The sequence below is a fragment of the Macaca mulatta genome, chromosome 20, assembly GCF_049350105.2.
Source record: "Macaca mulatta isolate MMU2019108-1 chromosome 20, T2T-MMU8v2.0, whole genome shotgun sequence".
Lineage (NCBI taxonomy): Eukaryota > Metazoa > Chordata > Mammalia > Primates > Cercopithecidae > Macaca > Macaca mulatta.
Genome location: NC_133425.1, coordinates 45,238,814 through 45,263,771, shown reverse-complemented (window position 1 = coordinate 45,263,771; position 24,958 = coordinate 45,238,814). Strand labels below are relative to the sequence as shown.

At 50.5% G+C, this 24,958-nt stretch overlaps 1 protein-coding gene across 5 annotated transcripts in view; it reads left to right on the top strand.

Annotated features, from left to right (window-relative positions):
• Nucleotides 1-24,958, top strand: part of ZNF423 (zinc finger protein 423) — a 364,117-nt gene that overhangs the window by 21,149 nt on the left and 318,010 nt on the right. The window contains exon 1 of one of the 5 annotated variants that reach the window (XM_015126090.3): nt 11,880-11,948. The exons of 2 other annotated variants lie outside the window; for them this stretch is intronic. In XM_015126090.3, the coding sequence (XP_014981576.1) occupies nt 11,933-11,948 (16 nt within the window). In that variant the 5' untranslated portion in view covers nt 11,880-11,932. Of the gene's footprint in view, nt 1-11,879; nt 11,949-12,179; nt 12,245-24,958 lie in introns of those variants that run through there. 2 more of the 5 variants (XR_013411581.1, XM_077985616.1) reach the window with 2 other exon arrangements.

Genomic DNA, 24,958 nt, shown 5'->3' with positions numbered 1-24,958 from the left:
GGCTCCAGAGGTCCCTCCTACCACCGCCTCCTTGGCGAGCGTGCTTCCCAGAGGGGACGCAGGGCAGGGCCCAGTCCTGGCCTCCACCCATTCTTCCCCTAAATCTCTGCTGGAGAGGCTGGAGCCAGGGTCAAATCCTTTGTCTGCTGTTGATCTGTGTGACTCAGGAAACTCCACCAACCCTCTCTGGGCCTCATCTGTGCATTGAGGGACTTGGAGCAGATAGCTAACCTCCATCAAACATGCCTGTGTTCCCAGGACTGCTGACTGTTTATGTTTAGGGTCTCTCTGTATTGTCACAGTCCTGTGGTCATGCTCTCTCAGTCTATTTTCAAGATGAGGCAACTGAGGCACCGAGAGAGGAATCACTTGTTTGAGGTTACGTAGACTGTATGTGGTGGAACTGCAGGGCCTTAAGCCCAGGCAAGAGATGATTTTTCTTCGCTCTGACATCCTCCAATCGATCCTGACACAGGGGCTGTTAACTCTTCAGGGACAACCTCCCAGCCCATTGAGGACTTGGGATCTTCACCCTGTCCTGCTCGGGTGTTGGCTGGGTCCCCAAGCCTGTCCCCTGCCCTGTGACAGGCTGTGGGAAGCCAAGGCCGCTGCCCGCCCCAGCTGGGAACTCACTCCATCCTGAGTTCCAGTTCTGTGGTCCAGTGGCCTGACTGAGTACGGGAGCCAAGTGCGAGAGCCAGGATCCAGGAGCAGCCTGGAGTTTCTGCCTGCCCTCTCTGCTCTCCCTGCCCACCCAGCCCTTCTGCACCCCTGCACATGCTCCCCTCCTCCCTTCCCACGAAATCCCTGAAAAACAAGTGTAACATATACAGTGGGAAGGTCCTGAGGGGGCTGTTGAAATTTGGGAACCAGTGCTTCCCTAATCTCTGCATTTTCTGCCTTTTCCTTCTTAAGCCTTGACATCTGTCTGTCCTCTGGGAACCTTTTCATTTCACCATCATTGTCTTGCCGAATAAAGGAGGGGTTGGGAGGTGGGAGGGTGGGAGGGGGCTCTGGGAGCGAAGTCAGGACATCTTTTCTTATTTGCCTAATTTCCTCACTCAAATGTGTCTTGTGATTAAACATTTTCTTAGCGAGCTTGGTCAGGGCCAGGCTGAGTTTCTTTTCATAAACATTGGCAAGTGAATTTAACAGCCCTGTTTGTATTAGCTGGAGGTTTCATTTGCATAGTGATTGTTCTTAGGAAACAAAATAATCGCTTGCAGTTTATGAAACTGTATAAATACCGGGGTCTGGAGCTGGGCGCATGCGCAGGCCTTTGCTCTCGCACGTAAATCCATCCTGTTTGGGGAGGAAATTCAGGCTCCAGGAAGAGCCGAGTGCTGAGGGTTTTCTCTGCGGAGAGGTGTTCCCCTGGCTGGAGTCCTGCGCTCTGGGTGTTGCCTGCTGGGCGGAGCTTGTGAAAGCTGATAAACCTCCCCAAGCTTGTACGTGGACCCCAGTTCCAATCAGCGTCCCATGAGAGGCCAGGCATGGCAGGGCTGGGCGAGGAGGAGGGTTGCTCGCCTGAGCGCCCACTCCTTTATGTGACCCTTCCAACTTTTAGATGAAGGCTGCAGACTGGAGGCTCGAGGCTGAGTATTGCTCACAGATGTGTTTTGATTGGCTTGCGCTGTGTTTGAAAGAAAGAAATCAACATTGAGAGATCTGGAAATGTCACAGAAAAAAATCAGAGTTCTTGCTTATGTCTCCTAAGCAATGGGTAGATCTGGGACTTTAAGGTTCCCCTTCAGGCTTGGCTACCATCCTGGGGCTAGGGGTGGTGACTGCTTCTGTAGGTGGGCATGTCTGTTCTGTCCATCACAGTCCAGACCTTGGTTGAAGTCACTCATTGACATCCCTGCCTGGCCCCTGGGGAATTTAGGGTCCTGCTTGCAGTGGGTCCTCTCTGTTCACCATGTGCCCTGTAGACTTGAGGTCAGCGATTCACCTGACCCCTCGGGTGCCCTGTTCTGACCTGTCATAACTGCTCCTGCATCTTTTGGCTGTACCCTTCCCCCTTGTGCCCCGCACAGGCCCTGCCTATTTGAGGAGCTTTTCCTGGGCCTTCTGGCTTTGACCCAGTGGCTGTGAGTTCAAGCTCTCCTGAGGTCCATATTGGCTGAGGGTGGAGATATGGACAGGGAGTCGCTTTGCGAGGTCACACTCTTATTCCCAGGAGTTTGTCTTTGCTCAGAACATTCCTGGCCTTTTCCTCAGCAGATCTCTCTGGAGCCTGCTGCCCCAGAAGACAGGCATTTCATGAGCTCAGAATCTGTTTTTCAGACTCAGGCATCATCGCCGCCCAGCTCGGTCAGCTGGCTTGGCCCGATTTTGGAATCTACTGGAGTTAAGTGGGCCCAGAATAATACCTGTCCATTAAGGGAATGGTTTGACAAAGCGTCAGGGCTGGAGTTGGATTTCTAGCTGAGGAATGATGCCTGCCACACCCCAGATGACCCAGCCTTGGCGGCCAGGGCCCTCAGGTATTTGGTGCGTTTATGGAGCCTCCACTTTAGAGGAGGAAAAGTCAGAAGCAACAAAGAAAGCAGCTGAAACTGATGACTACCGACACCTTCCTTTTTTCTTTTTGAGATAGAGTCTTGTTCTGTCACTCAGGCTGGAGTGCTCACTGCAACTTCCACCTCCTTGGTTCAAGTGATTCTCCTGCCTCTGCCTCCCCAGTAGCTGGGACTACAGGCGCGCACCACCACGCCTGGCTAATTTTTTTGTATTTTTTTTTTTTTTTTCAGTAGAGACAGAGTTTCACTGTATTGGCCAGGCTGGTCTAGAACTCCTGACCTCAGGTGATCTGCCCGCCCTGGCCTCCCAAAGTGCTGGGATTATAGGTGTGAGCCACCGTGCTCGGACTTTATAGATAATTTCTTCACCATGCAGCACTCTGCCCCATAGTCTGGGTGTCCCAGGTGTCCCCTTGGAGAACAACTCCTGTTGATCCCAGTGTGCTTCCAGGCCTTCATCATGGACTACCTTGGGAAGTCACTGGGAGTTTCGTGCCCTTTATGGTGGTCTCATGCTGTTCTCACAGCAGCTCCAGCTGGTAGTTACATTAGTTCCGCTTTATAGGTGAGGAAACTGAGGCTCTGCGGCCCAAGGTCATACAGCTGCCCAAAGTCACCAACCTGGTAAATAATAGGAGATACTGGGATTTATTTGGTCCGCCCTCTTAACCCTGACCCTATATGATTTGTTTCTCCAATTATAAAATAGGGAAAATGAACCCATCTCCTAGGGTTCTTGAAGGCAAAGATAAAATAAGTAAAGAGAGATTTACAAAGATAAAATGAGCAAAGAACAGTTTCACTGTAAAACGTGGACTCAGGCGCTTTGAGGTTTCTTTAACTCTTTATTTCTGGGTGGTGTCATTAAGCATAACGCTTTCTCCTCTTCTCCCCCTGCCTCAGTCTTCATGAGCTGTACTTTGACCATGTCACTGCTCTGGCTCTGGCCAGGTGTTCCCCCTCACACCCTGAGGTTCTGGAATTCCCCTGGAGAGAGGGATGCATCTCTGATAGTTGGGGCTCCTCTTGGCAGGTAGTGGTGCAGAAACCTGCAGCATCTTCTGGAAAGAAGAGCAAGCAGTCAGGCCAGAAATTCCATTTTGGTGGAACTGGCTGTCTGAAACAGGATTGTATCACCTGGGATGCTTTGAGCTGCAAGACATGCAATCCAAGTTCAGAAAAGCTCAAGCATAAGGGGCTGTGAGATCTCCTAGGATGAAAAGTGTGGAGGGAGTGTGGCTGCAGAGAACTTAGCTGAGCAGCTCAGTACTGTCAGCAGAGACCCAGCTGCCGTCTGTCTTTATGCTCTGTCCTGCTCAACACATTGACTGGTGCCCTCGAATTTGTCTCCTCATGAAGAAGAAATGGCTGCTGTGGTGCCGGACATCACCCCCGACACATCAGGGTCCAAAGACCAGGAGAGAGAAGCTCCCTGACACAGGCCTGTCTTTAGGGGAAGGATACCTCTCCTAAATGGCCCCATGTTCCCTCCCTTGCATCTTACTGTGTTGACAACGGCATCCCTTGAACATCCTGCACCAATCTCAGGCCAACATACGGAGCTCCTTTTGGAGTTAGTGGCTCTGCGGATGTTCGAGCAAAATTTGAGTTAGGCCAACAAGAAAGAAGGAGGGGGAAAGACTGCTGGGGAGCACCCAGCACTGTCTGGGGGAGCCTGTGTGAGCGGCTGTCTCTTCCCATGCAAGGTTCCAGAGCATCTCCCTTATGTCATGGGAGCTCTCCTTCACATCTCATCAGTCCCCCGGCCTCAACTCATGTCCTAGGACTGTGCCGTTCCTTCCTCTGCACTGCTTTCCCTGTGACTGAGACTCTTTCTCTGTACTAGCCTGCCTGGCTCCTTCTCCTCCTTCTGGACTCAGGTTCAATGTCCCCTCCTCTTCACGGCCTTTCCTGACCCCTTTCTCCCAAAGTGGGCCCACTGCTGTTACTGTCTCTCTCTTGCTCTTTTTAATGTCATGTTAGTTGTTCTCAGTAGGAATTTATTGATGTATTCACTTGTTTACAGTTCCTTCCTCAGTGGCCGCTCAGCTGTCCCCGGACAGGGGCCAGGTTTGACTTGTCCACTCCTGTGTCCCTAGGCTTCAGGAGAAAGGGTCAGTGGGATGGAGAAGGGATTCACAGTGCCTGGCATGTAGCTGGCATTTAGGAGATGTTGACTGAATGAAGGAGCCGCTGGTCCCCCATCTTACCTGAATTCCTGTCTCTTTTTTCCCGTTTCTGTCCTCCTTTCCCCTGGAGCCCCCACATTTCTTCCTATTCTTTGTTCTTTGAGGAAGAGGAGAGACAAAACATCTCCATGAGCCCATGGACCTGACTTCTCTTGACAGTGTTGGGATTGCTGGCAGGGCTTCTCCAAGGGCCACTTCTGTGAAAAAATCCACTTGTGGAAGTAGGGCACGCCTGTGCAGCAGAGTGGGCTGAGGAAGGGAGTCTGGACACAGTTCAGCCTTCCTGCCTGGTAGGTGGCCCTGAAGCCAGGGGGCAACATGGATGCTGGTCTGGACATCTGAATCTGACCCTTGTCTGCACAGGTTTGGTCACTTTGCTCCAGGACAGTTTTTATTTTTACATTTTTATTTAGAGACAGGGTGTTACTTTGTCACTCAGGCTGGAATGCAGTGGTGTAACCATGGCTCACCGCCACCTCCAACTCTCGGGCTCAAGGAAGGAGGGCTCGTTTACACTGCTGGGGACTCCCTCTGCCCATGAGATAGTGGGATCCTTCCATTTCAGGGTTATCCAGCCCAGCCCACTCCTGGGAAAGCAGTTCCGTTGTGAGGATTGCCAGTGCCAGATTGTAAGGCTGAGCTGGGAGCCAGTTGGTCATTCTACACAACACAGAGGTGGAAAGAGTTGGCTGTGGTTCCTTCAAGTTTAACAAGCAATCTGAATAACTTTAAGGCATGCCCTGCCTGGAATAGCCGGCTTGACCATCTCCAGGGCTCAGATGACGTGGGTCTGGGGACAGCCACATGATGTGGGTGCTGCTGCATTGTTGGCGTGGGACTGGGGATAGAGGAGAAAATGGCTTGCCCTGGCTGGGTTGGCAACATTAGAGGGTGAAAGAGGGCCCAGAGGGAGCAGGGATCAGACCAGGAGGCGAGTGGAACCAGGCTAGGAAGAGTCTTGAAGGCCACAGGCCAGCCTGCCATGAAGCCTCCCTAATTTGAGTCCTCAGGCTGCCAAAAATACTGTTCACTCTCCCTGAGGGTAGAGAAGGAGCCTCCCTGGGTCTCCAGACCCCTCCTCCGTAGCTGGTTGTGGGATGAATTATGGCCTTTCTGCGTGTGTGTGGGCGGGAGTATAGCATATGTACATGGATCCACACAGGACTCGCCTGGAGCATGGCGCCCACCCAGGGGCTCTTTTGGGAATATGTTGGCTGCATTGTCAATCTAATGAGCAAAGCATTCGGTGGTGGGTCTGTGGGTTCCCCAACAGGGCGCAGTCTCCCCAAGTCCCTCAAAGTGGAGCCGTGTAAGCTGGCGGAGGCTTTTCTAGACCCCTGCTGTTGCTTTTAGGGAACTTGCTTATGTTATGTTGCCTTTTCTTTTTCAGTGGGAAGTGTCGGTGTGAGTAATTATATATATTTTCACAAACTCGAACTATGCTTCATTTAAACTTCTATAAACATGTCTGTGTAATTCTAATTAACTGCTCGCATAAAGCCATCACAAGTTACATGGGGAAATGCTCATTTGCCAGACTGTTGCCTAAAAGCCAAGGAAAATATTATGTTCTTCCAACAAACGGACTATTCATGTAGACTGTTACCAAGATAAACAGGAGATATTTGAGGACAAGTGAGATTCTAAGCAGTGATGGCCGAGCCTCCTGTAAGTGGTGTTATTCAGGGTTGGCAGGGTGGGTGGCTTGATTGAGTGATAAATGCTCTTCAAGAAAAATGCCCGAATTTGGAATGTGGGGTCAGGACCCTGGAGATGGGCCATCTCGTGGTGCTCTTTGGGCAGGAGGCCACTCTGAATTTCGTGAAAAGTCTGAATCGGAGAAGAGTCAATGAAGTGGCTTGCGCTTGTCCTTCCAAGAAGTTCTTTTAGCCGTTCGCACTAGGGTCACTAAGAAAGTGTGTAAAGAGAGATTCTTGGGGCTGCTTTAATAAATGGGTAATGATGATTTCAAGTTAATCATTCAGACTGGGCATGGTGGCTCACGCCTGTAATCCCAGGGTTAGGGGATTTTCTACCCCCAGAAAAAGAATGGAATAGCTCTTTCTCTACCCCCACTGAAAAAAAAAAGGGCAACGTAACATAATTTTTCCAGAGTCCGAGGCAGTAGGATTGTTTGAAGCCTGGCGTTTGAGACCAGTCCAGGTAACATAGAGCCTATCTCTACAAAAAATAAAAATCCAAAAATTAGCCTGGCATGGTGGCACATGCCTGTAGTCCCAGCTACTCGAGAGGCTGAGGTGAGAGAATTACCTGAGCCCAGGGGTTCAAGGCTTCAGTGAGCTATGCTTGAGCCACTGCACTCCAGCCTAGGAGATAGAATGAGACCCCAACTCTAAAAAAAAAAAAGTTAGCTGTTCATTCATTCATTCATTCATTCATCCATCCAATCAAGTATTACTGAGCGTCTGTCATGTCCCGGACTAGGTAGGGTTCTTGCTGCCGGAGTGGGAAACATCCAAACCCCTGCCCTCCTGGAGCTGATGTTCTGCTTGTTGTTGTTGGTAACCAGACAAGGAAGTGAAATGTATACAGTTTGTTAGAGACAAGGGCTCAGGAAGACAAGGAAGGATGAGGGGTGGGGGAACTGGTGAAGACTGTCTGGCGTGTTTGAGGAGGGATGAGGTGGGGGCCTGGTCTGTGGCTGGAGGCTGGAGTGAGCAGGTGATCGGGAGAAGTGGGGTGATGAGGTCAGATGGCTGACCTGGGCCGGGAGATGTATCTCTTTTATTAAATGCGGAAGATGTTTCTGAGCTGCTTGGCAATTATATTTTTTAATATCCTTTCCTTCACAGAATGGTAAAATCCTTAAAATGTTGCAATACTTGCTTAATTGCAGCAGATAAGAATACTACACAAAACTGTAGAGAAGAAAATCAAACCCTCCGGAACGTCCCCCTGAAGAGGACCATTGTTGCACTTGGGGACCCTCCTTTCAGGCATCCTCATTTTGTCATCTCCCTTTGCTTTCTTCCCCATTGGCCTTTTCAAAGGTCAGAGAGAAATGCTTAGTCAAATCTCTACTTGAGTATCACAGGTGACTAATTTTGGGATCGAAGATTAAGGAGGTTTTATTGCATCCTTAAAGAACTTGGCATTGGAGTCCAGGTAGTTTTGGTAAGTCATCAACAGTTGGAAAGAACTGTCGGAAAGTGACTCACATTCAGGCTGATGGTTTTGTGTAGAAAACATTCCCTGTCATGGTGAACATGTATTGATTCCTTCCTGCGTCCCAGGCACTAGACATAAGCAGTCCCTATTCAGTTCTTTCGATTCTCACAGCAACTCTGTGAGGTTGGTGCTGTTATTATTATTATCATAGGCAAGAAACAGGGTCAGGGAGGGTAATGACCTTCCCCAAATCACACAGGTGATTAGGGACTGGGACCTCAACATCAGAGTCTTGGTTCTGGGCAGGAGTTAAGGTTGAAGATGCCATGAAGCCATCCAGCCTGACTTGTTCCCCTTCCCCTTCACCGCTTATTGGGTAGCCCCTGCTGCTGTGTGCCCCGGCCATATTGAGAGCTTTGCCTCTCTCATTTGCTCTTAAGAAAGGCATCTTGGAAGGTTCTCTTTGTGTCCTCTGGGCTGGATTGACCAAAGAGGGGTGTAATAATGCACATCAAAGCCCATCCCTGGCATGTTACAGCCCTTTCTTTTTTGAGACAGGGTTTTGCTCTTTCACTCAGGCTGGAGTGCAGTGGTGCAATCTCTGCTCACTGAAGCCTTGACCTCCCAGACTCAAGCAGTCCTCTGGCCTCAGCCTCTTGAGGAGCTGGGACTACAGGTGCATGACACCATGCCTGGCTAATTTTTGTATTTTTTGTAGAGATAGAGGTTTCACTATGTTGCCTAGGCTGGTCTTGAACTCCTGGGCTCAAGAGATCCACCTGTCTCGGTCTCCAAAAGTACTGGGATTACAATCGTGAGCCACCACACCTGGCCAGCCCTTTTCAATAAGCAAGAAATTTTATTATTAGTAAATTCTTCTGAAACCTTGTTGGTCCATAGGAAAGGGCCTGGAACCGCCTGTGTCTTCGGGGGCTGGATGGATTAGGTCTGGATGTTATGGTCTGTTTCTGACCGCTTCATTCATTCTCTCCCTTACTCATTGATATTGAGGTGTGATTTTCCAGCAAGAGAGTCCCCTGGTCTCAAGTTTCCGGAGGCACCCACTACAATCTAGATTCCAATTAGCTTAATTGCTTCATATTAGACTTCTTAGAAAAGATTTTTTTTTTTTTCTTGCTGATGGCTGCGTTTCCCGGAATGTCTCCCCCACTGCTTTCCTTCCTGCTTCTTCCAAGCTTGTTTCTTTCAACTTTATTTCTCTGGTACTGGCCTGGACCTCAGTCCTGTTAGACCCAGTGCCATTGTGTCAGTTTACATCTGAGTGGCCAAAGTGACACCAGGAAAAAAGAAGTATATTTCATATATATGTATGGAGAGAAAGAGCGAGCGGGAGCTTATATATCCCATGTATATAAAATTATACGTGTTATTTTTAAATAGAAAATTTCTTTTAGGGTGTGTGTGTGTTTCAGCAAAAGAACTGGACACAAAATCTACCCAGAGTTCTGACCCTGTCTCTCTTCCTTTTGCCATCAACACTAGGTTTTTTAAAAAGTAATTTTCAACAACCAAAGGAAACAGTTACATCCTGATTGACACACAGGATGTCGGAGCAGCATTCTTGCTGTTAAGTGATCAGGATTTCAGCCAAGGGAATATAATGAAATCCACATAAAAATTTATTTACCTAATGAAAATCCTGGAGTAATGCATAAGTGGTTCTCTGATAATAAAATGCAAATCTAAAACTATAACCAGGAGGACAATAATCTTCATTAAATGTATTGTCTAGAGGAAGCCGTGACATCTACTTAACAGTGATTTGATTTGTTTAGTAATTTCCACGTAATATTTAAACTTTATTTCGAGTCTTAAAAACCAGCCCACGAGTTTCTTTTGCATCAGAGAGGAGGGCAGCTGCTGGTGTGTGGAGGTGCCCGCCCACTGGATTCTCAGGGCCTCTGCTTACGGGACACCCTGGAATCTTGTCGTTTTCTAGGCAGCATGGCATTTTGGTGGAGAGGTGGGGTCCAGGAAGGGAAAGGAAGGGGTCAGGTTTCCTTCTGGGAGAGAGACCCAGAAAAGCTCCTGTTCTGCAGGAAAACGGCATCAGAGGCTTAGAAAGGCTTGGAGATGGGAAGCGACTTGCCCAAGTTTATCTTGGAGCTCTGGTGGTACCCAGGTCTCCTGGCTCCCCACCCAGTGCTCCTGCCTTCCTGAAATCCGGCCAGAGCTGAGGATTTGAGTGCCACTCTCCTGCCACTCGGGCTCTGTGTAGCACCTCTGTAGCTCTCTCTCCTGGCTCAAGACCACTGAGCAACAGCACACCTCGCCCACCCCCAACTTGGGACTGGCATGATGGGAAGTTGGAAGCGGGGTGGAAGTGCTTTGGAAGCAGGCTGACCTGGGTTCAAAACCTGGCTCTGTCCCTTGTCAACTGAGGAACCATGGGCCTGTACCTTACTCTCTGTGAGGCTCAGGGTCCCTACCTCTGATGGGGGCTCTAATCTCTGCTTTTGGGACTGCTGGGAGGACTCTGAGGAGGCGTGTGCAGTGTCTGGCTGGGGATGCAATGCCTGGCTGTGGGCTCAGTAGTCTCTTGGGTAGCTTAGAAGCATGACAGGGAATAATTTATTTTGGGACTTCCCCCCCCAGTTTTGACACTAATAATCTAAGCCCTAGATGAGAAAAATTACCCTTTTGAATTAAAAACAATTTTTTTTTTTTTTGTTGAGACATTATCACTCTGTCATCGAGGCTGGAGTGCCGTGGCATTATATGGCTCACTGTAACCTCCACTTTCTAGGCTCAAGCAATCTTCTCACAGCCTCCTGAGCAGCTTGGAACTACAGGTGTGTACCAAATTTTTATTTTTTTGTAGAGAGGTCTCACTATATTGCCCAAGCTGGTCTCAGACTCCTGAGCTCAAGTGATCCTCCTACCTCTGTCTCCCAAAGTGCTGGGATTACAGGTGTCAGTCACTGTGTCCGGTCCCTTTAAAACAAAATCCCAGATACATGGCAGATGAAGCCTGTTGGTGCGTGTACGTGTGTGTATGTGTGTGTGTGTGTGTGTTTTCCCACCAGATATCATGATAACTTTACAGATTACTCAACCTTCCTCTCACTGTCTCCTCTGCCTCCTTCTCCTCCTTTTCCCCCCCCAAACAAGTTAACAAGTTACAACTTTTTTCTTTCCCCTTCAGAATGTTGCAGAGCATTTTGAAAAAATGTTAAAACAAATTACCCATTATCTCAAGCAAGAATCTCCTTCCAAGGGCAGCATAGGATCTGGTTAGGAACACAGGCCTGTTCAGACACCAGCTTTGAACTTACCAGCTATCCATGAGCCCTTGGGCAACTTCCTTATCCTCTCTGAGCCTCAGTTTCCTCGCCTGTGATGCAGCATTAACACTCATTTTTTTCTGCACAGCTGTGAAGATTAAACAAGATAATGTGTATAAAGTGCTTAGCAGAGTGTCTGGCACTTAGTCAGTGCTTGATAAATGGGAGCTGCTTTGTTGTTGCAAGAGAAAAGGTTGCTCTGAACAGAAGCCCCGTGAAATGGAGAAGTGAGGCTGCTGTCCAGGTAGTGATGCCAGCCGGCCGGCAGGCCAGCCAGGCATAATGGCTTGAGTTTCCATCCAAGGGCTGGCTCAGGTTACTCCTGGCCCATTAGCAACGCTGGTGAGGGCTTGGAGCTTCTTAAGTTCAAGGTCGATCACAGGCCTTGTCCCCCACTTGGGCCTCTCTGCTTTGCCCAGAGTCATTAGTCACCAGGGTGGTCTGATGAGAAAGTGGGGATGCCTTAGGGCCTCCTATCCTGACCTCTGGGCCACACCCCAGGGAAGGGCCTTGCTCAAGGCAGGGGGTCGGCCATCCAGAGGCTTTGAAGATTCACTTGTGTATCTGGAAAAACAGTTAAATCCTGGCTGCGTAGCTGACTACCTGGGTAAGTCATTTAAGTAGTCTGAGCCTCAGTTTGCTCATCTGTCAAATAGGCATACAAGTAGTATTTCATCAGGAGATTGCACATGCTTACTAGCCTGCAATAAGAAATTCTGTATTTATTCCCCCAGGAAAACTTCCTGGAGAAGGATGGATTTTACCCTGTAAAAGAAGAAAGACATGGATGCATAAGAAGAGGGGTGAGCAGGGGAGGCCTTGGGCTGAGGGGTGGGGCAAGGGAAGTAGGCAGACAGAAGGAGCTCGAACTAGAGCTTAGTTCTCTCTGACAATGTGGGTCTCATCCCTTCTGACTCAGCTAGGAGCCTTGCCGGGGGAGGATGAAGGAGCAACGTCATCTTGACCCCATCTAACTTGCATTTAAAAATTCCTGTAGGGGACCGGACGTGGTGGCTCACACCTGTAATCCCAACACTGTGGGAGGCCGAGGCAGTTGGATCGCCTGAGGTCAGGAGTTCGAGACCAGCCTGGCCACATGGTGAATCCCTGTCTCTACTAAAAACACAAAAATTAGCTGGGTGTGGTGGCGGGCACCTGTAATCCCAGCTACTCAGGAGGCTGAGGTATGAGAATCGCTTGAACCCAGGAGGCAGAGGTCACAGCAAGCTGAGATCACGCCACTGCACTCCAGCCTGGGCAACAGAGAGAGACTCCGTTTAAAAAAAAAAATTCCTGCAGGGGTGACTTAGACAAACGGGTAGTCCTTTCAGCCCAGATACTCCCACGGTCTCCTGTATCAGGAGATCCTGCCCACGTGCTATTGGAATTCACCAATTCCAATAGCCAACCAGGGACTGCTGGAGTGTTTCTTCTTACTCGTCTTCGGTTTTCCTAGCTCTTTCCCCTAGTAGGACAGGAAATGTGGAAGTGATTGAACCATCTCTGGGGGAAGGAGGAAAACCCAACTGGAGGCATTGAATACACGCCCCCCCGAGTCCCTTTCATGGGTGTGCACAGCAGACCTCACGGCCTTTGAGCACAGCCTTGGAGGCTGCAGAGGGACTGGGCTGTTGGGAATGGTAATAAATACCCTGAGGCCTGGGGAGCCCCGTGTGGCCTCCTTCCCTGGGCCCACAGAAGAGCCTGAGTGACAGCCAGGCTTGGCCTTCGCACACCCGGGAGCCAGGAGGAGGGAAAAAGAGAGTGGCAGGGGCAGAGGAGGGGGCTGCCAGCCAGGGACAAAGGCAGAGACAGAGAGAAACAAAGGAAGAGAGAAATCCCTTCTTGTTACAACCTGTGGTTTAAAGAAAAATGTGCTTTGTCACCCCTGAAGGCCTTAGAGTGAGACCCTCGGTTCACCTGATCACAGAGCAGGACTTTTCACTTTGCAAACCACGCCTCGAGTCCAGGTGTGGGATCCTCGTCCTGCGCATTCTTGGGCCTGAAGCTTCCTCCACTTAAGCTTGCATGGAATCAGTTGGAAACGGGAAGAATCAGAGGCAATCATCTGCTGCCAAATTTGGGAGCAAACATTTTTCTTTCTGGATTTAAATAATTGCATTGCGTCCCCAGCTCTGGTTCTCTTCTAAAGCCAGCCCCAGATGACATTTGGCAGGCTAACCATGGTCTAACTCCCCACCGCCCCCCGCCCCTGCCCCCGCCCCATCGCCCTGTGGGGTTTTCTCAGAATATTTTCCTCCGTGTCTGGGTAGCTGGCTTTTAAACCCGTTCTGTTTTTCTTTTTTTTCTTGTTCAGGTCTCAAATTTTATTAAATTTAAATTTTATTCCATTTCAGGCTATAAAATCTCCAAAAGTGGCTTTGAAAGTGAACAGGTTTTGGCATGCTGGAAATAGGTTACCTCCAATGCAAATAAAAGAGTCTAGCTTCCGAGGCGAACAAGGCTCCAAGGGTTGGGAAAATGCGTGGAGCGGCTAGAGACTGTGGCATAGAAATGGTCAGAGACCAATTTAAAAGCACATATATTTTAAATGAAACATTTTGTGGACATATGGAACCAATAGCTTTTGCCAAAAGCCCAATTGTGGGGATCAAGTCTTAAGAGCTAAACTTCAATCTACTACCCAAGGTGATTTTTAACAGACAAATGAAAGCTCCTTTTTGCTTTCTAGTCTAAGGGGAATCTTAATACATTTTTAAATTATTTGGCATTTTGAATTAATTTTCTTAGAATGAAACGAGATTCTTAAATTGGGATCTTGTAGGGAAAAGACAGCCAGGTAATTAGTGAACTGATCTCCTTTCCTGACACACGAATGCAAGGGGGAGGGGGAGAGTTGAACTCCAACCAAGGTGCACACAAAATCTATTTTAGAGCAAAAATTTCAAAGTAAGCAACACCATCTGTTCTTTAATTATTTCTCCTTATTAAAAAAAAAGTAGCTAAATTTATTTGGGTTACTTAGTTGGAAAGAAATGTCTTTAAGACACTCAGAACTGGAGCTATTGAAGTCAGATTGTCAGCTCTTGTTTGCTAAGTATCCAAGAACTCAAAATAGTAAAGGCATTTTAGAATTGACTTTCTTTTCCAACAGAGCTTCCTCTTGGTTAAGCAGGACATGGTTATCCAGGGCCTAGCGGACATTCCTCTGCTGCTCATATTTTGGGGCAGGGGCTATGGGATTAAGCAGAGGGTTCATGCTCTAGCAGGACAATCAAGGGAGATAGGGGGGCTGCCTTCAAGAGGAGTTAGGTCACTGGGAGTCTCTGCCCGTTTTGGAGTTCTTGCCATTCAGCTCACTGTCCATCCTTCCATCCATCTGTCCATCCGTCTGTCCATCCATCCATCCGTCCATCCGTTCATCCATTCATCATCCATTCATCCATCCATCCATCCATCCATCCATCCATCCATCCACCCACCTATTCAACAAATATACCTTTAATAATACTCCTAACCTACAAACATCAGGGCTTATCCAGCTTATCTTAACGTCCTTGGAACACTTACATTAGCCTACAGTTGGGCAAACTCATATAACACAAAGCCTGTTTTACAATAAAGGGAAGAATATCTCATGTAATTGAATGAGTACTGTACTGAAGTACAGTTTCTACTAAATGTGTATTGCTTTCATACAATTGTGAGGTCGCACCATTGCACGTCTAACCATTTTAAGTCAGGGACCATCTGTAATTAGCTCCTCATGGATGGGCCAGGCGCAGTGGCTCATGCCTGTAATCCAGCAATTTGGGAGGCCAAGGCTGGTGGATCACCTGAGGTCAGGAGTTTGAGATCAGCCCGGCCAACATGGTGAAACACTGTCTACTAAAAATACAAAAATTAGCCAGGCGAGGTGGTGGGTGCCTGTAATCCTAGCTACTGGGGAGGCTGAGGCAGGGAGAATCGCTTGAACCTAGGAGGCGGAGGTTGCAGTGAGCCGAGATCACATCACTGCACTCCAGCCTGGGCGACAGAGCGAGATTCTGTCTCAAAAAAAAAAGATGCTCGTTGATGAGCGTATGATTACTAACAGTAACGTGTGCTCTAGAGTCTAGACCAGTGCTGTCCAATAGACCTCTGTGGCAATAATGGAAATATTCTATATCTGTACTGTCCAATATGGTAGCCACTAGCCACATGTGGGTTTTGAGCATTTGACACCTGGCTAGTGGGACTGAGGAATTGCCATTTTTAATTTGATTTAATTTAAAAAATTAAAAATATTTATTTTAACAATATTTATTTATTAATTATTATTATTCTTTTTAGAGACAGGGTCTTGCCCTGTTGCCCAAGCTGAAGTACAGTGGCATGGTTACAGCTTATTGTAGTTTTGAACTCCTGGGCTCAAGTGATCCTCTCAACTCCGTCTCTGGAGTAGCTGGGACTACAGGCATTCACATAACACTCAGCTAATTTATTTTTATTTTTTAAGAGATGGGATCTTGCTATATTGCCCAGGTAGGTCTTAAACTCTTAGCCTCAAGGGATCCTTCCACATCAGCCTCCAGAGTAGCTGGGATTACAGGTGAGAGCCACTGCACCCAGCTTTTTTTATTTTTCGACATGGGATCTCTCTGTGTTGCCCAGGCTGGAGTGCAGTGGTTATACACAGGTGCAGTCACAGCTCACTATAGACTTGAACTCCTGGGCTCCAGCGATCCTACTGCCTCAGCCTCCCGAGTAGCTGGGACTACAGGTATGCACCACCATGCCCGGTTTGTTTTACTTTTGGTTAATTTTTATTTAAATACTCACATGAGGGTAGTAGCGACTGTATTGGACAGCATGGGGTCAGCCTCACCTGGGAACTTGGTGGCAGTGCAGATCCCCAGGCCCCACCCAGGCTTTGCTGAGTCAGAATCTCTGTGGAAGCCCAGGCATCTGAGTTTCAGCAATCCCTCCAAGTGATTTTTATATGGCCTTGCTCTAGGAAAGGTAGGTGTGGGTGTGATGCTATCATGTGATCCATTCCGGGGGGCGGTGCATCAAGGAGTAGGGGAATTAGATTTCAACTGCACAGAAGCCTTCTGAGAAAAAGGACTGGTGAGCTGTGACTGAGACACGAGTAGCGAGGTGACCATGGCAGGCCTGGCACCGGATGGGGCTTTGGTGGTGGTGGAACACGCCTCACCATGCCTAGCAGTGGGGAGGGCTTGGCACAGCTGATGAACTCAAAAAAGGTCAGAATGTTGGAGCGAAGAGATGGAGCATTTGTGAACTGGCAGGTAGGAGGCCTGGTGCTGCAGCTGTGCGATCTTGAAATGGTATCTTAACCTCTCTGGGCCTCGTATTCTCTTCATTGATAAAATGGAGCTAACCACACCTTGTCATGCACTTATCTAGTAGGGTCCAAAGATGGATGGACTCAAACTGCACGGACAAAGCACACGTGCACAACACGAACGCTGGGATAAGTGACATGGTGGTCTTGTTTCTTACTTAATTTTCTTTGTTCTGTAACTGTGCTGTCCCTACTTCTCCTATCTTCAGGGTCTCAGCTCTGCCTGAGCACCTCCTGCCCAGCACCGCTCTCCCCAGCTGTCCTCAGTCAGGCTAAGGCGGTATCAGGCTGTCTCTGTGGCTCTGTGGCTCTGTGACCTGCACCCTGGTCTGATGGGACCTGTGTTCCTGTTGCTGTTCTGCATTTCCTTCCTGGAAAGTCCTCCCCAGGCCTCTGCGTCTCTTTTATTGGGTTTATAATCTCAGGGGCCCTTTCCAGACCCTCATCTGGAAGCCCAGGATGGGCCCAGAGAATGGACTTCTGCAAGCGCAAGTTAAAATCAGATGTAACCAAATGCCTTTTGGGGAAAGACTTCATAGTAATTTTAGCAGCATCTTTTCTGTTGTCTAGACCTAGGATCAGCATTTTAGGGAAAAGTGTCGAGGTAAACTTTCCCCTGCCTCCCCCTGCTCTCCCCTCTCCAGCGCTAGGACTCTGTGCAAGGCCCTCCCTCCAGGACATCAGGTGGCCAGAGCCTCAGGCGTGCCCCAGCTCTTTGGCAGCCAAAAGTTTTGTCCGTGGAAGACGCCAGACTTATTTCGAGATGGCAAATGCGGCGATGCTTCTCTGCTGGAAAGACACCAAGTGTCTGATCTCAGCCTTGGGGGTGGTATTTTGGGGAGATATTAGCAGCTTCTTATTTAAAATAGACACATGCTTTTCTTCACCCTCTCAAAAGCCTTTGCAGTCAACTGTGTCCTCAGTACTTGGGATAGTGCCTTGAGCATACTGATTGCTCAGTATAGGTTAGTTATTGCTACTCTTATTGTTATTATTACTACTTTGTTTTTCCAGGACTGAAGCATTGCTTGGGCCTCTCCTTTAGACTAAGACATTTACAAGGAACGCTTTGGAATCTTCCTTTTTTTTTTTGAGACAGGGTCTCGCTCTGTCACCTAGGCTGGAGTGCAGTGGCATGATTATAGCTCACTGCAGCCTCAACCTCCCAGGCTCAAGCAATCCTCCCACCTCAGCCTCCCCAGTAGCTGGCACTACAGGTGCATGCCACCATGCCTGGCTAATTTTTAAATTTTTAGTAGAGATGGGGCCTCACTATGTTGCCTAGGCTGGCAACTCCTGGACTCAGGCAGTCCTCCTTCCTCGGTCTTCCGAAATGTTGGTATTACAGGCATGAACCACTGCATCCTGCCTGAATCTTCTTTTTAAAAGAATATCCAAGGAGAGCACTGTTTGACCCAAAGGAATTAGTAGCTAATGGTGGAATTTCAGTCACCTGAGCAAGACATTGCTTTATAGGGAAAAATACTTTCCAAGCACCTCTCATGTCATTTTAGCTCAATGCCAAAACAAACAAACAAAAATACTCAGGACCTACATTGAAATCCTGGGGGAGGGTTGCAGTCTGAGAACCCAAGGAGTGCATCCAGTGTCAGGATCATTTTGTTTTCTTGGCTGCTCAGGATTAAAATTTGTTTTTGGCTGGGCACAGTGGCTCACACCTGCAATCCCAGCACTTTGGGAAGCCAAGGCTGGTTGATCGCTAGAGCCCAGGAGTTCAAGACTAGCCTGGCCAACATGGTGAAATCCTGCCTCTACTAAAAATACAAAAGTTAGCCCTGCGTAGTGGTGGGCGCCTCTAATTCCAGCTACCCAGGAGGCTGAGGTAGGAGAATCGCCTGAGCCTAGGAGGTGAAGTTTGCGGTGAGATGAGATTGCATCACTGCACTCCAGCCTGGGCAACAGAGTGAGCCTTTGTCTCAAAAAAATAATTTTTTTTTTGTTTGGAATTAGGACGTAACACTTAAAATTCAGGAAAGTTGCACAAAAATCCAGATTTCTAGCTGTTCTTCAGAGCAATCAGGAGATCCGGTTCCCGTACAGTGAGGATGGGCCGGTGCTGCCTGCTTATACCCACGCCCGCGTGCTCTGTTCCTTGTACCTATGACTCCCTGTTGTATGCATCAAGCCCTCCTCACCCTTTAATGTTACCTGGCTGGCCCTGGAAGCCTCGAAGTTGTCAGTACTCCAAGGGTTAAAACAGCTGGGCAGTGCTGCCCTGCCAGAGTCTGCCTGGATCTCCTGCACCAGCCCTGCCTCCTGTTTGCTGTATGACTTGGCGCCCATCATACCACCTCCCTGTGCCTCAGCTTCCCCATCTGTCCAGTGGGGCACTAGACTGAGTTGGCAGTTTCCCACTGTGCCTGATGAAGCAGAAGCAGGTGCCGGGCCTCCCACTTCCCTTGTAAATTAGGTCTTTGCCTTAGATTTCTCATGGAAAGTTAGGGAACTCCCAGATAACTTCCTGTCCTGACCCGGTATCAAGATGTTTGCGCAGCTGCTGCCTAGGGGGCTGCTTTTTTTGGTTCGTTTTGGTGGAGTGGCTGGGGGTATCAGGGCAGGAAAGGGATAATAATAGTGTTATTAATAAGAATGGCCAAATTTACTGAGCAGCCTATTCTCCCACTAAGGTAGGCCCTCTTTGACCCATTTTACTGATTAAAAAACTCAAGTTCTCAGAGTCTGAGTAATTTGCCGAAGGTCCCACAGCCAATGAGTGGCCAAGCCCCGCTGTGAGCCTGGTTGGTTTCATCTCAGACCCTGAGGCCCCAACCAGCAGGCTGCCCTCCCTGAGGTGGCTTGGGAGGTGGCATTCCGGGACACACATGTGGGAAAGAGGAGGTCAGGAGAGATGCCTGCTGCAGAGTCGAGAGGGCCAGTGCTCCGGGGCTGCTTCAGAAGAGACCCGACTGCCTCCTGTCGCCTCCGTCTCGCTGGTCATCCACACTCCCGAGGTGGGGGATGTCACCTCCTCCTGGCTGCCTGCTCACATGCCAGGCTCACTCCTATCAGAGCCCTGTTTTGGGTCATGCTCCTGGGTTCGAGTGAGGTAGAGAAATGGGGTGCTAGGCCTGTCGATCTGTAAACTCATTTTGGGTTAATTTTTTTTTTTTTTTTTGGACAATAGTGACTTGCAAAACTTTTCTGGATCAAATCTTATAGGCAAGCCAATTGATTGGGTTGTTCAGGAGGACCTTGGAGGATTGGAGTAATTTTGTACTTCTCAGGAACAAGTATCTGAGCCTCCGTTGCCCACCTGAGAAAGCACAACCCACGCCTGTCCTGCTTGTCCTCCGATCCTGCCCCAGTGTTGGAAAGGGTAGGTGCGGTCTATCCTGGGCACAGGACATGTCGGGGATGTCATCTCCCCAGCCCCCACAGCCCACGGGAAGGCAGATGAATCATGTCCATTTTACAGGTGATGCCTGAAAAGGTTCAGTGTTACAGGCCCCGTCTGGGGTCCCCCAGCTGCTGAGGGCTGGACTTGCGACCTTGACCCAGGGCCTTCTGTCTCTGAAGCTCCGGCTCCTCAGGGCCTGGCTCTCAGACCCTGGCAGTCCACAGCCTTTGACCTCATGCCTTCCCTGGAGCTGTCACTTCCTGCGTCCTCTGGGCCTTCCAGGAGGAAGAAGTGGGAGTTCAGCAAATCCTGCTAATGTCCTTGAGGAAGGAGCTGTTTGTTTTCTTTCTCCAGCTTCTTCTGCAGGAGCCCACCTGGGGCCTCCCAATTCTCCAAGGCATTTATAGAGTTGGGGGCGGGTGTGGACTCCTGACTCCTGCCCAAAGAGCTTTTGGCCTTTCCTGGGTGGTTTCTGAGTCAGCTGCAATGGCAGGACCGTCCCCATGGTCTCAGCTGCTGTCTCGGCCACTGTGCTGGTTTCCTGTCCAGCAGGGTTCGGTGGTACAGGTGACAGAAGCCAACTCTGGACAACTTAAGCCAAAAGAGACTTGAACAGGAGGCCAAGAGGGAGCCAACAGTATGAATGCATGGAGAGATGGAGGCCTTGGGGCAGCTCTGGAGATGCAGGAGTGAGAGGTAATGGATGTTCTCTTCCGGGAGCTGCCACGGAGCGGGAGTTCGTCACCTCCCGTGTCTCCTGTGTGGCTCTGCTTGAGGATCGATCCCTGGGCAGATCTAAGCATGAGCCTGGGCCATGGCCCAGGGGAGGGCAGGGCATTTTGACTGGCAGTCCATTGAGGTTAGGGTTAGGGGTGGTTCCTCAGGGCGTGATCGGGGTGCTGCTGTTATCCGAGGCTGGGGCAGTGGATACCTGGAGGACAGATGTGTCTGCTTGGCTGTCACCGCTCTCCTGGTGGCCTGTCCTGCCACCTCAGAAGGCTCCGGGTACCTGGAGTCGGGGCGCAGGGTGGGCTGGCGGTGAAGTGCGCCATTGCCTGTTAGGCCAGCTCTGGGCTGTGGGGTTGGAGTCACCAGGGCAGACCTGTAGGGCACCAGGGTGAGTGGGGATTTGGGGGAAGTCCAGTCTAATGTCATTCACACACACAGGGAATTGGGAGTTCAGAGAGAGCGGCAAGAACTTCCCCAAAGCCCCACCGCCTAGTAGGGCTAGAACTAGGGGAGTGGACCAAGGTGGGAAGGCAAAAATGCAGTACCCCAAGGCAAGGGTGGATGCCCCTGGTGGTGTGGCAGGGGGTTTAAGTAGAGCACACACACACTTTTAAACACACGAATTGCTAATGAATGCACAGGGAGCAAAATTAGAAACTCCTTCAGCCACCCACTGTCCTCCCTGGAGGCCACTGCTGGTCCTAGTTTCTTGTGTCTGGTTCCACAGCAATTTACATATGCTCAGACACATGAAAATGTGTGTATTTCTCTCCCTCCCCCACACAAATGGAAGTACACTGTACAGCCCCTCACCCTTTCTCACTTTCCAGACTATGAGAAACGATTCCCAATCAGCTACTTCAGTACTGCTTCAGGACTTCACTTATTCATTTACTTAGGTTTTCTGAGATGGGATCTCACTCTGTTGCCCAGGCTGGAGTGTGGTGGCACAATGACAGCTCACTGCAACCTAGAACTCACAGGCTCAGGAGATCGTCCCACCTCAGCCTCCTGAGTAGCACATGCTACCACACCTGGCTAAATTTGTATTTTTTGTAGAGATGTGCTCATCACGTTGCCTGGGCTGGTCTTGAACTCCTGGGCTCCAGTGATCCACCCACTTTGGCCTCCCGGAATGCTGGGATTACAGGCATGAGCCACCACGCCCAGCCTCCTTATCCCAGTCTTTATCAGTAGCCTTGGCTATGTCCTTTCTCTCCCCTCTCACAGCCAGTCAGGCAGCAGGTGCCTGTAGCTTCTAGAAAACAACCAGGTGGATGGGGAATGTAGACATGGGGGAGCCAGGACCCTCTAGCCCAGTGGCTTGGTGTGGGATTTTAAATTGCATAGGTCTGGATTTGAATCCCAGCTCTGCCACTTGCTGGCTGTGTGACTGTGAGTGAGTGTCTTAACCTCTCTGAGTATAGGTTTTCTTGCCTGTGCAATGAGGATGGTTGATGACTCTCCGCAGGATCACTAGGAAGGTGACAGGAGTGCTTTGTGTGTGGAGCACCCCGCCTAGTCGCCGGTGCTCAGCGGAGTTTTGATTGTGGTGGCACCAGAGGTCTGCTCCCTGTCACAGGCCTAGGGGCAGGAGGAAGGGGAGAGGAGAGCGGGACAGAGCTTGCTTCTCTGCCCCTGTGGCATCCATCCCAGATGAGCAAATGGCTCTCAGCGGGGCATGGGGAACGGAATCTCTTTCTGGCTGGCGGTGGCTAGCCAGCCTCAGGACAGCTGCCCTGTTCCCAGATCTGGGGTTCCAGGCTGGGTGGCTGAGGCGGGCGGTCAGGCGGGGCCTGGGCAGCTGACAGGGCCTCCAGGGGCGGGGGTGGGGGTAGAAGGCCAGCTGTAGTCCTGGAGCAGCAGAGAGCCAACTCAGACTTTAACCCATTCCGGTGCCGTGGGGATGGCTGCTCCTCCGGGCCCTGAAATGGCTCCCTTTTCTTTCAGTAGCCTCGTTTGCCCTGTGAGCTCCTTGTCCGACCAGGGGATCTGCAGCCTGCAGTGCCTGCAGTGGTTGTATTTGGCCTGCGAGAAGTTTGGTCAGCCTATCTAAAAACTGGAGTGATTCCTATAAACATTCAGATCTCTGGTCTCCCTGGAGAAACCAGAAGATGGGACCCTGCTAAGCACACTCTGGGTGGCAGCGTGGGCTGGGCTGGGGGTAGAGTGATGCCATTGTCTCCTCCACCTCCAGTATTTATTTCTGGTACCTACTTATTTCCCCTGTGATCATTTGAGATCCCATCAAAGCCAACTCTAACTCCTCTCCTGGCTGAGCCTTAACTTGCTTGGGGGTCTCTCTACCGCTGCTTGGTCCCCTCCCATGCCGGGAGCCTCACTACCCCCAAGCAGACCCCTCATTGCCTCTGCTGATAGCGTCCCATCTGCTGCTTCTTGCAATCTTTCTGTAGTGCCTTCCACTGGTTGGTCCCGGTTTGACCCCTTGAGGCCACACAGCCAGCGCAGTCTGTCTTTGCTGTGACAGCCCTTCAGATGCCTGAAGACAGCTCTGAGGGCCCCCTGAGCCTGCCCCTCTGGGCTGAACAGCGTCAGTTCCTTCACTTCCCCTCCTAAGATGTGGTTTCAAGACCCCCCATTACCCTGATGCCCCTCCTTGGCCACGTCCTCGTGGGCCCGTGAACTTCTTGTGGCCGGACTCTCAGCGCTGCCTTGCACACCCCGAGGGCCTCAAGACCACTCAGACATGCCCCAGGCCCCACTTCTGTTAAAGGAGAGAAAGTGTAAATGCACAGGAAGTGTCCGGTAGGGCCGACTGCCCTCAAATACCCACGGCATTTCCGAGAGGGGCATTACCGGTAGTTTTATTTTTCCCTGAGTACTCACCTGTATTTATTTATTTGTCCTACAGTCTGGAAGATTAAAAAAAGTAACAACGCAAAGGGCTTGTCATGAATTCATTTTAACCAACTTATGGCAGTTGCCTGCAGAGACGAGGCCCTGAGCTGGGCGTGAGGGGCAAGGAGGAGGAACACGATGGGGCTCTCCCTCAGGGAGCTCACAGCATAGGGGACCCTGATGTGCCCAGGGGTCTCAACTGAGCCAGGCCCTCAGAGAGGATTATGGGGACCAGAGGAGGAGGCGTCTGTTTATCTAGGGATCTGGGAAGGCCTCTTGGATAGCGGAGGTCAGGTGGGGGCCTCCAACATGGAGGGGGTGTTTTGGGTAATGAGAGCAGCAGTAGCAGAGGTCCTGAGACAGGAAGGTGTTTGTCTGGAAGGGAGCAGGTGGGTGCATGGCTTGGAGCATCAGGAAGTAGGAAGGGTGTGTGTCAGGGCTGGGGGCAGAGGAGCTGGCAGAGGCCCCTCTCTGGCTGTCCTCTTTGGGGCGAGGAGTCTGTGAGCCTGGGAACGTGTTCTTTCTTCTAGATTATCTCCAGGTGCCAGGACTCCCCCAGCCTCCCCGACCCCAGACCACCCTAGGCCTCTGGGGCCTCTCCCTGTGTTTGTCTTCCCAAGGGTGGACCAAGCCTTCCGTGTGCATATCTCTAGGCCAAGCAGTGGGGAAGGGGTGCTGTCAGCAGGAGATGGGGCATGGGCAGAGCTTTGACACATGGGTGCCCTGTCCTCGAGGGAAGGAGCTGGGAGTGGGAGGAGAAGATGGGTGGATGCAGGCTGGGGGCCTGGGTCCTGACAGCTGGGTGAGCTCTCACGCTCATGCTGTTCAGAAGGCTTCCCCTGGTGTCCTGCTAAGAGCTCCCGGGGGGACCCTCCAGCCCCTGGTGTCTTTGTCTCCAGTCTCAGGAGCAGGCTTCAGATGCCTCAGGGCTTGGTGGAGGCACTTTGGAGGCCATCAGAAGTGGGAGCAGGAATGCCTTTTCCAGCTGTGCTAACCCATCTGGGGATCCCCACCTCTCCCCTCTGGGAGCCAGCGTGTGGTCTGCTAGGGGAGGAGGAGGCAGCCACATCTGTGCTCCCAGGTGCAGAGCGGAGCCTCTGGGACCTTCCTCTCGGATGCTCCTTTTCCCCAAAGTCCCCCTCTCGCCTTCTTGGGGGTTCTGGGGCCAGCAGGACCTGGGTGTACATTTTGGTTCCACTACACACAGGCTGCACCGGCTTGTGTGTGGTGGAACACAAGGCTTCTCTGAGGCCTCTCTGCCTGGGTGGGGAGATTGAACCTGTTGCCGCCCGCTGAAGCATGGCGCTGTGGGCGACACACAGAGCATGGGACCGCTGCAGCCTATGCCGCTTTGCACCAGGCAGCTTTTCCAAGGGCCCCCAGGGCCGGCCCCTGCCAGACGTGGACCAGATGTGCTTTTTCTGATGGTGTGGGAGAGCTTCTCTGTGTGGGTGTCCTCGCATGATGTGTGGGCCGCTATGTTTTGATTGAAGGGAGCCAAACTGATTTTCCTGGCCCATCTCTCCGTCATTCGAAGCAGAAAGTTAAATAAACATAAC